This window comes from Bubalus kerabau, chromosome 16 (genome assembly GCF_029407905.1).
Source record: "Bubalus kerabau isolate K-KA32 ecotype Philippines breed swamp buffalo chromosome 16, PCC_UOA_SB_1v2, whole genome shotgun sequence".
Lineage (NCBI taxonomy): Eukaryota > Metazoa > Chordata > Mammalia > Artiodactyla > Bovidae > Bubalus > Bubalus kerabau.
This window is the reverse complement of record NC_073639.1, coordinates 73,564,378-73,577,995: the sequence shown is the minus strand read 5'-3', so window position 1 is coordinate 73,577,995 and position 13,618 is coordinate 73,564,378. Positions and strand designations below refer to the sequence as shown.

Genomic DNA, 13,618 nt, shown 5'->3' with positions numbered 1-13,618 from the left:
CCAAGGCAGGGCAAGGGGGTGGGAGCCAGGCGAAGGGCATGCCCTGGGGCCCTGGGTGAGCAGGGGAAGCCTGCGAGGCGGGAGCGCACAGCACGGAAAGCCTTGGGAGAGGAACTGGGAGGTGCCTGGAGTGAGCCCGTCTGCTCACATGGCTCAAGGACCTAGTAGGTTTGTGAAATAAAATTCACACCCTATGTCAAGACAGGAAAAAGCTCAAGACAGTACACTCTCCTCTGCCTTTCCGACCTCCCCTCTCCCCACACTGTGCATTCTGCATCTGCATGTACGTATGGACCAGAACATCCCACCAGCAGGAATACCTGCTCAACCACAAAGAGCAGCATTTCTCCCAGCATCAAGACAACGCCTCAAAAGATAACGCTCTTTCTTGAAACTTGTAAGGGGTCACATGATCCACCACGGAGACGCTTAGACCCGGATTACGTAACTGTCATTTGATGTACAGCCCTCTGTCTCAAAAATACTTACATAACTGTTCCCTGACTTCTAACGGGCAGAACAATTCTCAGAGCTTTCTGAGATGCTCTTCCCAGGTTACAGTCTTCAAACTCAGTGCAAATAAAATCTCTCATTTCTTTCTTAGATCGACTGGTTCATTTTTCATCCAGTCTCAGCCACTATCGCTAAGCACTTGCCCCATATTAGCCCCTGCAGCCTCCCAGAGCCAGACAGGCTCCTGAGGCTCTACCCCCACCACCCCCCACCTCTTAACACACAAGAGGCACAGGAAGGGAAAACCCCTGCCCAGGGTCACACAGCTCAGACATGCCAGGGCTGGGGTTCGAACCCAAGTCTGACCCCTGCTTTTGACTGGTATCTCCTGCCTACTCCATCCACGCCGGGTTATGTGCTGGTGCTGGGGAGACGGCGGTGAGCAGACAGCTTGGTGACAAACCAGTTCTGAGAGCGGGACGTGCTGGCGGCCCTGCCTGGAGAGGTGCAGGGAGCTGGGGTGACCTTCAACTGTGGCTGTCAACCCAGACTGGCGTGGGGTGGGGAAGGGTGGGGTAGGGAACATCCCCCAAGGAAGGTGACATCTGTCATCCTGAGAAGGCTTCCCAGCTGGCACTAGATACAAAGAGGGAGGCTGGGGAGGCCAAGTGACTCACCGGAGGCAACGGGACAAGTTAGAAGCAGAGCCTAGAGGGCTGTCCATGGGAATCACCTCCTAAGCCCCTCACTGTGAGGTTCTCTGTGAAGCCAGGGGAAATCAAACAGGTCAGACAGCAAGAAAGGAGACCAGGACATACCCCCAGGCCACCATTCACTGTGCCCACTCCAGCAGGGAGTGATTAGGAGGGGTATACCTCTGACTTTGAAGGAAACACCTCAATGCTGGGTGGTCCCCAGATCAAGCACGGCTCCAACTCCCCCCTGCCTCCCCACCCCCACCAGGGGCTGGCTTTGATCAGACAGGAGGCTCACTCAAGCCAAGCATTCCCCGGGGCCCAGGGCGCTGCAGGAGGTGCCTTGAAAGGGGAAGGGTCCTGAGGACCAATGGGGCCCGCCTGCCGGAAACCATCCATCCTCTGTCCTGTCTGGCCAAACCTCAGGGTGGAGCCCAGAAGTATCCAGGCTGCACCAGGACAGGGCTGGGCTGGTGGCTTCTCTGACTCACACAGAGGGTGGGTGTCCAGTGACTCAGCCGAGGCCCACTTCCCCTCCCCTAGACCCGCCTGCACAGAGGCCGAGACAGGCAACCATGCACCAGTCCTGCCTGTGCCAGGCGTTCCCCAGGCCCTCGCTGCCCCTACCCCAGCCTGGGCCCAACCCTCCGTGTAGCCCTGACCACGAATTCCGGCCACGTGAAGGAATGAATGAGTCTTCTTTGAGTCCCAGTCACCCCAGACCCCAGCCCCGGCCTGGCCAAGCTCCCATCCTCCCATTTTCAAGATGTACCTAGAGCCTGAAAGAGTGGGTGACTAGCTCATGCTAGGGACCAAGCCCACTAGCCCCATCGTCCCCTCTCCACCCCTGGCCCTACCCACCAGGTCCTCACTGGAAATCCTCTCCCCGGGGATCATCAGCCCATTTTGCAGATCTGGAAACCAAGGCTCAGAGAGGGGAGGTACCTGCCCCAGGCACAATGAGACGGGCAGAGCGGGATTAGTTCCCCAGAGTCTCTAACCCAGGCAGGGACGTTATGGTTTTTAACAGGGGGCCTGCAGTGGAGACAGGTGGGTGGCTGGAGTTAAGTGCCTAAGCCAAGGGAAGGATGGGAAGTGAGGCAGCTGGGTCAGGCCAGCTCCCCAGACGCTCCACTCCCCACCCCCAGTGCTCCTCCTGCCATGGGACCACCCCATTCCTTGCCCTCTACGCCCACAGCCCTGGACACGGCCCCTCACCCAGGCCTTTCCTTCCTCAGGCTTCTTTTCTGGTTTTTCCTTTAGAGGAGAGTTGTACAGTTTGGGTTTTCACCCCCAGGCAAGGGTTTAGCCATGAGAAGGGAGAAGCTGATGTAGGAGGAGAACCACAGACCAGGGACCAGCATGTGCGGAGACCCCGGTGGGCAGCTGGGTGTCACGGGGTACCTGATGGAAGCAGGTATGGATTGAAAGTGGTACTGATGATGGAAAAGATTGAGGGCAGGAGGAGAAGGGGCCGACAGAGGATGAGATGGTTGGATGGCATCATCGACTCAATGGACATGAGTTTGAGCAAGCTCTGGGAGAAAGTGGAGGACGGAGGAGCCTGGCTTGCTGCAGCCCATGGGGTCGCAAAGAGTCGGACACAACTTAGCGACTGAACAATGACTACAAAGGAGGGGAGAGGGGAGAGGCCATGGGGCTAGGCCTGACCTGGTCCCACGAGCAGCGTGGAGCCACAGAAACCATGTGTTCTAAGAGATTCCCCTCGAGGCTGTGGGAAGATGGTGTGAGGAGTCAGAGCAGTGGTCTGGGTGGATGGGGGGGCTGGCCAGGCCCTAGTGAGGGTGGGAGCAAGTCCTTGTTTCTGGGTGGGTGGATGGTGTGCCTGTGTCTCCTTGGCCGCTACCCCAAAGAATGACACAAGGTGTCAAGGTGTACAAGCAAAAATAGTTTATTTGAGGACGGAAGACCCAACATTGGGGGGCCCAGGGCTGAGGCCACAGCAGCTGCCTGGAGTTGGCACAGACAACCCCCAGCTCCCTAGGGAAGCCGAGTAGCAAAGCTGCCCTTCCCTGAGCCCCCTAGCTGCCTCCCCCACTCCCTGCAGGAAGGATTGTGCGACCGCCAAGAATCACCGCCATCGTCGCCACCATCACCGTCAGAACGTTGGTGAGTTTTCCAAGCTTAGCCAGCAATTTTCAGCACAGTACTTGACCCTGATCGTCGTGAGCACTCTGACAAGCACAGCGGCTGTGCCTGGGCGCACCATCCAACGGTGAGTGGGGTCTGTGATGCAGAGAGGCAGGCAGGGACAGGAGCCGGGGCGCTCTAGGAGACCCCATTGCAGCCTCCACGGCGACCCCACAGGAAGACCCGTCTCCCCGACCCCCAGCGGCTGCCCGCTCTCCCGTGGCCATGGGCCAAGGCTGGATTCGGGCCAGGGCGGTCCCGGGTGGTCCCTGTGCTCCCTCAGGTCTCAGAGACCCTTGCCAGGCTGGTCCCTCTGCCAGAAGCCCCGGCGGGTAGCCCAGGAGGCCACGAACTCACAGTTGTGGTAAAGGAACATTCCAGAAAGGGTGAGCGCCACGCCCACATAGCTGAGGGTGCTGAGGCAGCTGCCAAACAGCAGCCGGGACAGGACGAGGTTGCCCACGACGGTGAGGTTGCCCAGCACGTGGACTGTGAGGGCTGAGGTGAGGGCCAGCAGGGAGAAGCTGGCCAGGTTGTAGAGCACGGACAAGAGGCAGCTGAGCAGGACACAGGCCCAGAGGTGGCAGTCGGTGGGGGCGGGCGGCGGCGCCACGCCGGCCTCCAGCACCAGGGCGGCGCCAGCCAGCAGGCAGAAGCTGGGCAGCGAGGTGGCGTACAGCAGGGTCACCGCATCCAGCCGCTCTTCCTGCAGCAGGGCACCTGCAACCAGGGCAACAGCCGTCAGCACCGGGCTCCAGACGACCCCCCGTGAGGCCAGCCTGCCACGACCTCCAGGAAGCCTGCCCCAGCCCCTCCAGTGGAACGAGGGGCTCCCGCTCTGTAACAGGAAGGTCAGACCACCTGGGTGGTGACCTGGTCCGCTCCTGGCCAGCTGTGACCTGGCCCTTAACCTCGGGAGGCCTAGGTTTCCTCACCTGCAGAGTCAGAGGATAATAAAACCTTGTGCATGCTATGTCGCTTCAGTCATGTTCGACTCTTTGCGACCCCATGGACTGTAGCCCGCCAGGCTCTTCTGTCCCTGGGATTCTCTAGGCAAGAAGACTGGAGTGGGCTGCCATGCCCTTCTCCAGGGGATCTTCCCGAACCAGGGATCGAACCCAAGTCTCTCCCGTGTCCCCTGCATCGGTAATTGGGTTCTTTACCACTAGCGCCACCTGGGAAGTCCCAATAAAACCTTAAATATGCAGATTAAAATAATGTACATAAAGCCCTTATCAGGTAAGCTTCGGTCAGACAGTAAGCTTAAAAAGACAGGAGAAATAAGCCTGTTATCACTGACTCCTCCCACAAGCTGAAACAATAATCTGTGATATCCCACTGATGAATAAATGTGAAAAAAAAAAATCTTCAGGGGTTCCCCAGGCCCTGGAGAAAAACATCCTGGACTCGTAACCGGCTTTGAAGGTGCTGAGCCAAGGGGGCCCAAGTCTGCTTTCTTGGCTTCGGCCATTCTGGCACCCCCAGCCCCACAGTGTGGCTCCCACGTTGCTCCCTCCAGCACTCCCAGCTCTGCCATGTACTAGCTATGTGGGCCTTTACGTTACAGGAGAGAGAGTTTGAAAGCAAGGTCACGTTCAATCACTTGTGACCACTGGGATGACAGGCACAACAAGGAGGTCATTGTTGTGCCCAGCTGTCACTCACTGTGTGAGTGTGTGTGTGTTTTGTTTTGTTAAGATTTTTTTTTTTTTATGTGGACCATTTTTAAAGTCTTTATTGAATTTGTTACAATATTGCTTCTGTTTTCCGTTTCGATTTCCTGGCCAAGAGGCACATGGGATCTTAGTTCCCCGACAAGGGATCGAACCTGCACCCCCTGCACTGAAAGGTGGAGTCTCAACCACTGGGCCGCCAGGGAGAGTCGCTGTCACTCACGGTTTGCCGCAGACAGTTAGCACCTTTCGCTACGGACGCTGGAGCTCGTCAAGACAAATCCAGGACACAGAGGAAACCTGGGGCTTTGCAAGGAAAGAGGGCATCCTAGCATCTTGCCCGTGTGTGTCTGTGTGTGTACACGTTACCACCCAGTTGGTTCACAAAGGAAGCAGGGCCCATCATAAAATCTCACGGGGCTGAGCTGAAATGACAGGACTTGCAAAGAGGCAACGGCGGTTTTGTGCCTTCTCCAAGCTTTCGTGGAGAGAGATGAGTAAGGTCTCCCCAGCCCCTCCCAGGGCTCTCTCAGCCTCTATGCGTTTTCTGACACACACTTTCCAAAGAACCACAGAGGCGCTTACTCAGAGTCTATGCTTAGAATAGGAAATCTTATTTGTCTCTCGATTTCATTTTGATGTTTTGGCTTTGTTCTCTAGGCAACAGTCCTTCTGTCAAGCATTTCTAGAAATGAACAGATAACTGGAATGCCTCCTGTTCGGCTGCTCCAAATTTAGCACCGTTACGAGCTGCCTGTGGCCTACGTGTTCAAGGTGCAATCACTGGAAGGTGGTCAGGATTGCAGGTGAACTTCACCTTTGGTGAATTTCACTCTCTGAGAGGCAGGCAGGCAGGCCCTAACTTCCCTGCTCGGCCCTGTGCACCTGTTCTGTAATCCATCCAGCCCTCCCCCTCCCCCCACACACTGTCCCCTCCAGCCCAGGAAAAGAGCCAGTTACCCCACCGACCTGTCATCCGGGCTTCTCAGCGACCCCTCCCTTGCCTGCTTACCCCAAACCCCGCATTTCAACTTCTCCTCCTCCGAAGGCATTTCCGTTTCATCATCTGAACATGCCACATTTCAGACACACGCAGACTAACACCCTCTGGATGCCGTTCTGTTGGCTTCGGGCTTATCCCACCTCTGCTCCATCACGAGCTGTATGATATCACACAGGTCACCCTCTCTCTATGCCTGTCCCCCACCGCGGGAGCATGGGCAAAGTAACAACATGCCCTCACAGGGCCGTGTGAGGTGCTGAGCGCAGGACCTGTGCCCAGGGGCAACTGCTGCCCATGGTGGCTATCATGACCCGCTACGTGCAACCCCGCTGGCTGACACCCGCACCCTGGCAGGGCTTGCGTCCCGCTCCCAGAATGCCCTTTCCTGCTCTGCCCGCGTGAAGAGCTGGGCACAGCATGGGCCCATAGTCAGGGCTCGGCTGTCACCATCACTGCCTGCCTCCTCCTCTAGGCAGCCTTCTCTGGTGTCCCGGGAAGTAGCCATCCCAATCACAGCTGTGCCCACCTTGGCTTTAGCCCTTCTTCCCTGCTTTGTGATCGTTCCTTCTGAGGGTGTCTCCCCACCAGCCTGAGAGCTCAGCGGATGGGAATGGGGTCAACCTGATGCAGGTGGGTGTAGCTGAGGACAAGTCTCAGCACGCTGGCACCCCGTCTCCCAGCCTTTCTGTGAGGGGAGAGGCAGCATCACTCCTCTCCACGAGTGGCGCCCCCCCCAGGCCTGCAACTGGCCCAGGAAGGAGGGGAGCTGCTGGGCACTCCTCGTCCTGGACTTTCATCCTCTGCTCCCTTGGAGTCTGCCATCAGGAAAGGAGCTGGTGTCAGTCACTCACATTCTAGTCTAAATTGGCCCTGGTGACTTTCCTGGAAAGTCTGCGAGTAGTAACCTCCTCTTGTCCAAAACCCACCTCATTCCTTTCCTCCAGTCTGTTCTGACCCACCTCTGTGCTGGGCTCCCATCTCTGTTAGTGGGACCTCCAGCCTCCTAAGCTCTCTCCTTAGCATCCTGAGCCAAGTAGCTTAAGCAGCCTACCAATTCTTCCATCAGACCATTAATAAATTCACCACTTAAGTGGTACCTCCCCTGCGCCAGGCCCCAAGTCAAGTGCTGGGGACATGGAGCTGCCCCAAAGCTAGGCCATGCCCTCTAGGAGCTCCTGCCTGGTGGGGGGCAGACAGGTAACCAAGTGGCTATAATATCAATACAAGGCACATGGAGTCCTGATGGGGGATGCAGAGGGCCCTGTGAGAGCCCGGAGCCAGCATCCAACCTGCCTCAGGAGCAGGCAGGTGACAAGGAGGGAGCTGGCAGAGCCGAGGAGCAGCCTGATGCCAGGCACCTGCCAGCCCCTGTCCGTGTGCCCGAGGCCTGGCCGGCCACAGCCTGTCCTGCTGGCCGGGGCTCTTCTCGGGTGAGGAGGCTGGGCCTCAGCAGGTGTGGTGTGGGCCTTAGGTTGGGGCCTTCCCAGCCTTCTGGCCCTGCTCAGGGCAGGGCACAAGGTCAAGTTTCCCACTGACTCATGCCCAGAGCTCAGGCCCCAGGTCTCAGGTAACCTGAAGGCAAAAATAGAACTGGGCTTTGGCCCTGCCTCAGGGCCCTGGAAGATGGGGACAGGGCCTCTGGGTCCTGATTCCAGGGCAGGCCTGAGCTCTGACTTCAACCTTTCCTGGCTGCAGGCTGCCCTAACCCCAGCCCAGTGCCCTTGGAGCAACCCTTTCCCTCTTTCAGGCCTGGGTCATAGGATCGCAGAGCCACAAGGGAGGGAGAGCAAGAAAGTCCTGGGACTCTATCAACTCTGACCTCCTCCATCAAACACATAGGGAGACTGAGGCCCAGATAAGATCCAGATCTGCCCCAGGTCACCCAGGAATTATGAGCCCACCTGTGGCTGGAACACAGGCCTCCCTACCCTGAGTAGGGGCAGAGACAGGGTGGGGGCTGTGACTCAAAGAACCCTCAGTAGGACAGGCAGGAAAGTGATCTCCACCCTCCAGCAGAGTGATTTCGCAGGGTCTGGGTTTGGAGTCTCCACTCTACCCTCTGCCCAGAGCCTCCAGCCCCCTTCCACCAGAGCTAAGGTCCAGAGTCACATGGACCAGGATTCTGGTCCTTTGGAGCTGTGTGACTCTGGGCAAATCATGAATTTCTCTGGGTCTCAGTTCCATCATCTGTAAAATGGGGATGAAAGTAGTGGTTGCCATGACAACTCAAAGTAAACACCTAGCATAGGGCCTGTTACACTGCAGTTCCCAGAAGACACCACCCTTCCCAGACTTAGCAAGCCCCACTCCTCCACCCCACTTCCAAATCCTGGTTTACCACCTTGCCCTCTTTCTCTCCCACCAGTTCCCGCTGTCAAGCTGGGTCCACAGCCTTATGCCACATCACTAGGACAGCATGGACTCTGCCTGAGTGAAGTGAAAGTCACTCAGTTGTGCCCAACTCTTTGGAATCCCCATGGACTGTAGCCCTCCAGGCTCCTCCGTCTATGGGATTCTCCAAGCAAGAATACTGGAATGGGTTGCCATGCCCTTCTCCAGGGGATGTTCCCCACCCAGGGATTGGACCTGGGTCTCTTGTATTGGAGGCAGATTCTTTACAGTCTGACTGGGTTCAAATCTTGCCTCTGCTGCTTACATGGCCCAGGGCAAGCCCCTCTACGTGTCAAATGGGGACAAAACCAGCTGGGCCTCTAGAGCCTAAGTTTGAGGCCTGGAAATCACTGAGCAGTTGGCCCTTTCTGAGCCTCAGTTCCTGCCTCTTCCAAAGCCACATGCCTCAGTTTGGTCATCAGTAAAATGGGATAGCAGCCATACCCCCTCACAGGGTTCCCCAGGCCACACTCCCACAGTCCCACCTGGCCCACCTCCTCAACCAGTGACTTAGGTTACTCACTCTGCTGAATGGACTTGAGGCCACGGAGGCAGGTGGCCGCCAGCAGGAAACCGCAGCCAGCCGGGGGTGTCCGGAGCTCTCCGGCCAGGCTGCAAGCGGCCCCCAGGCAGAGCGGACCCATGGCCGCAAACTGCAGCGGGTGGTGGCGCCGGCCAAGCAGCAGGGCGGACAGGGCCAGCGTGATGAGCGGTGTGGTGGTGGTGGCCAGCTGTGCCAGGTCCAGGGGCACGGCACTCAGGCCCACGTTGCCGCAAGCCATCGAGGCGCCGAAGGTGAGGCTGAGCAGCAGCACCTGGCGGCGGGTCTGCCCTGGCAAGGGGCGCTGCGCCCCCCGGTGGCAGGCCAGCGCGGCCGCCAGCATGTGCAGCGCCGACAGCAGCAGGGGCCGCCCGAAGCCGTGCACCGTGAAAATCCACTTGTTGAGGCTCGACATGCTGGCTCCCGCCAGCAGCCACACCAGCGCGGCCACGGCCACCCGGGCCCGGCCAGGCCGCCGAAGGGCCTGCGGGGTGCCAGGGGGCCACTCAGCGGACCCGGCCCACCGAGCGCCGCCAGCCACCTCCACTGCCTCGGCAGAGGTCATCCTGCCGTCATGGTGCTCCGGCGGGCAACGGCACATGGGTACCAGTAGGGCCGCGGCAGGAGGCCAGCTCCCGGGTGACCAGCTCTGGGCCACCAGAGAGCCCCACCTTGGACCCGCCCCGTCTCAAGCAGGTGCAGGCACAGTCTCTGGCGCCCAGCCTGCGGCAGCGGAGGTCCAGGAGCCGTGCGGTGTCCTCGGCGCAGGGAGACCAGAGCCCAGGTCGCTTCAGCTGGGATGCCAGGCTCTCTGGTGTTCAAGCCTGGCCTAGTAAGCGCCGGGCACCTCTGCCCGTGCCAGGCAAAGTCTCCACTCTCCTCCCGCCAGAGTGCCCACGCTACGCTTAGACGGAATCCTCCATCCCTTTTCTCTTCGGTCCAGTCCCCGGGTCCTCCGGCTAGTTCACGCCAGGCCTGGTGGGGGGCGATCCGGGCTCCCGCGCCGGGTTGGTGCCGGTGGGTCCGGCTCGCTGCGTCCGACACTGCCCAGGCCCAGCAGCGGGCAGACGCGCCGGACCCGCTCTCCGGCAGGTGTCACGCGGCGAGTTCGGCTCAGCTCGGGTCCCGCAGGGCCTGCGCTGTGGCTCCGGCTCCCGGCGGCTCCGGCGGCAGCAGCGGCGGCTCCCGCCAGGCTCGGGCCGAGAGCGAGGCTCCGCACTCTAGGCCCCGCCTCCGCGGCCGCCCCACGCGCCCCACCCGGAAAACTGGGCCGAGCCCGGGGGCGCCACCTCGGGTCAGGCCCCGCCCCCGGAGCCGGGAGGGCCGTCTCGCCCCGCCCCCACGCCGCCCGCTCGGGGCTCCTCCTCCGTTCGCAGACCACCCCCGCTAGCCGGAGTGGTCAGCCTGTCTGTCCTCCTCCCCGCATCAGTGGGGGATCAGGCCCCGCCCCGCCCAGCGCCAAGGCAAGCCCCCTATAGAGACGATACCCAGTGGGGTATCTTCCTGATGAAAAATTCCTAACCTCTCAGGAGATTCCATCTTCAAGAACCACCCCCCCCCCCGCCCCCCGCCCCAGGAGACTTCAACCTAGGACCAGTCTCAGGACCACCTAATCTCTGGCCACAGTTATCCCGTGGGACCTCAGCATCCAGAAGAATTGGCCCACTCGGCCCCTTAATGCCCCTCCCTCGCCCCTCCCTAACCCCAATCCCTCCTCCGTCTCCCAGCCCGGGGCGGGCCCCCCTCCAGGCAGTCAGAAGGAAGCTGAATCACCACGGCCACCCGCAGCTGCAGAAGCAGGGTCCCGCCGGCCGCTCTATCCCTGGCCAGCAGCCCCTGTCCCATCCCCTGGGCGCTCAGAACTGACTCATAGCTGAACTTTCCTGGGGTTCACCCTCTGCCCTCGCTGGCAGGACAGAGAGCTGTAGGTGGGCCGGGAGCCAGAGCAGCTGCCACTAAGCTTTTGCCCCTGCCTGGGTCTTGGTTTTCCCATCGGAACAGACGGGCTGCTCTCTGAGCTCAGGGCCGGGTAAACAGCACACCCCAGAAGCAGGACAATCTGATCGGAATTCCAAGCTCGGAACTCCTCTCTCAGCTCTGGAGTCCAAGTGTGCAAGGATCACAGGTGCCCACGGCCCGCTGTGAGTGAGCCCCTTTGCTGACAGCTTCCTCCTCTGTGGAAGCTCCTGTCCCCTGGGGCACAGTTCACCCCTAGCCTTGTTATCTGACCGGCAAGCCCTTGATGACAGCAACCTGTCTAGAGGAACGGGACCGCAAAGGGGGAGCGCTTAGCTCGGTCCATGGCGCCCTCTGGTGGTCAGAGTGCAGAATGGCTGCAGGTGTCCCCTAATCCCCATCGCAATCCTTGACCTGGAATTAAAACCCCCCAGCCCGGCCGTTGATTCATACCAGCTGAATCAGATACCCTCTGGTGTGTCCAGGAATGTGTTTTTTTCATTTTCCTTTGGTGATTCCGAGACCCGCAGGAGCCTGCAAATAGTCCATATTGTAGGGCAGGAGATTTCCAGAGAAAGGACCAAAATATGCAGGAATTAATATTTAGAGAGGGTTTCTCCAGGAGGGTTTGCAGGAGGGAAACTGAGCCAGCCAAGGGGGCAGCTCCCCCTGCCCCACATTTCCTGAAGAGGAGGAATCAGAGCCCCTGTGGGTTAGATTAGTTTTGAGATTTTTTTGTCAGTTTCCCGTTAAGCTTCCTTTAATTTAAAAAAAAAAAAAAAAAAGGCAATGAATTAAATGCAGGAGATCCGGTTTTGATCCCTGGGTCAGGAAGATCCCCTGGAGAAGAACATGACTAAGTGACTTTCACTTTAGTATTTTTTAATTCATTCCATCCATTCATCCAATTGCTCAGTCGTGGACACGACTCTTTGCGACCCCATGGACTGTAGCCCGCCAGGCTCCTCTGTTCATGGGGATTCTCCAGGCAAGAATACTGGAGTGGGTAGCCTTTCCCTTCTCCAGGAGATGTTCCCAACCCAGGGATTGAACCCAGGTCTCTCTCATTGCAGGCGGATTCTTTACCTGCTGAACCACAAGGGAAACCCAAGAATACTGGAGTGGGTAGCCTATCCCTTCTCCAGCAGATCTTCCTGACCCAGGAATCAAACTGGGGTCTCCTGAATTGCAGGCAGATTCTTTACCAACTGAGCTATCAGGGAAGCCCTCAAAAATACTGTCCACCCTCCCATCTTCTCAGAGCTGAGCCAGTGGGGAGTGGTAGGCAGTGTCAACACTCTCCAAGACTGCCACAAAGCCCTTTGACCTCCCCTGCCTAGTGAGAGGTGAGCTAAGAGGGAAGAGGATTGGTGGGAGGGAGAAAGCGGTACACCCTGGGGTGGGAGTGGGGGCAAGGGGGAGGGCCCTCATGCTGCTGGGGTGGTGGGGGTGGATTCAGACCAGGTCTGTCCAGCTCCTGAGCCCTAGTTTTTAACCTGCTTTGATCTGCAGGCAGCAAGGCTCTCTACAGGATATTCCCCTTGTGGAAGAATGAGGGGGTGCGCTTAGCTTCACAGAACACAGCAGGGGCTCCTTCACACTCCTTGCCCCCTCCAAAACCCAGACCAGCCCTGAGGAGCCTGCCCTGCCCACAGGCTCCCAGAGCCCTCAAGTCTGAGTACTGCCCATGGGGTGCCCACCCCCTAACCCCCATCCCTTAACCCCCACCCTTCTACCCCAGCTGCTGCGGGAAGCAGGTGATTTGGCGAGGGACCCTGAGGGCACAGGAGGGAAGAAGCACCATTTCCAGCAACTGGGCTGCAGAGGCTGTGGGACAGGTCTCTGCACGTCCCCAGCCCAGTCACTTTGCTGCGGGGCCTCAGCCTTCCTGTCTGTGATCTGCCGTGGGCTCACAGGTTTGACCCGAGGTGCCTGCCCACAGCTGCGGGTTAGGGAACACGCGGCGCGAGGGGACGTGGCTTGTCCGCAGTCACACAGCTCTAAACGTGGGTCAGACACGAACCTGGGCCCCATTCCCAGGGAGGGCCTCTGCTTACGACAGTTCTTTTTCTTTTTTTTTTTTTTCACTTTTTGGCCTCGACCAGGGATCGAACCCACGACCCATGCAGTGCAAAGTGCAAGTGCAGAGTCTGAACCACTGGGCAGCCAGGGAAGTCCCCATCAGATCCTTACTGTGGACATGACTGTCCTCACCCACCCCCTCTCAGGGTCCCTGCAGATGGAGCCAGACTAGACACCTGGCCCAGTGCCCAGAAGTCGGCTGTGCCGGTCGGACCCCTCCCCAAGCTTTGGGACAAGGCTGAGAAAATAAAAGGGGGCTGGCAAACTTACCACGCTCAGAGGAAGCCGGCAGAGGGGGAGGCCGAGGAGAGGGCCTGAGTGGGTGCCGGGCAAGGAGCCAAGCTTCCGGGCTTCCACTGCCCTGGCCCCACCTCTGCAGCCCTCACTTGGTGGGCTGAGCCTTCCCAGCAAACATCCTTTGATTGGAGCAGGATTCAATAGCTTCCTGCTTCTTAGAGCCAAACACACCCAACTAAGTCCCTCGGGGGGAGGACCGCATCCAGACCCTGGACCACCGAGGGTCCTTTACATCAACCCCCCACCCATAGCCTGGCCTGGGACCCGCCCCAGCCAGCACCCCCGCCATGGGAGGGGCCCTGGCTTCCTGGGGTGGGGGTGGGGGGCAGCGAGGTGGTTCAGGGGCAAGGGCTGGGGTCCCTGAGGCAAGCCGCAG

General features: G+C 59.1%; 1 protein-coding gene across 1 annotated transcript; it reads right to left on the bottom strand.

Moving 5' to 3' along the window:
* Positions 1 to 3,043: 3,043 nt before the first annotated feature.
* On the bottom strand, positions 3,044 to 10,109 carry SLC35E4 (solute carrier family 35 member E4). The gene is made up of 2 exons (XM_055550471.1): positions 8,890 to 10,109; positions 3,044 to 4,019 (listed from the first exon to the last, which is right to left on the bottom strand). The coding sequence occupies exons 1-2, from the start codon at positions 9,506 to 9,508 to the stop codon at positions 3,586 to 3,588; spliced, it is 1,053 nt and encodes a 350-aa protein (XP_055406446.1). The 5' UTR covers positions 9,509 to 10,109; the 3' UTR covers positions 3,044 to 3,585.
* Positions 10,110 to 13,618: the final 3,509 nt, after the last annotated feature.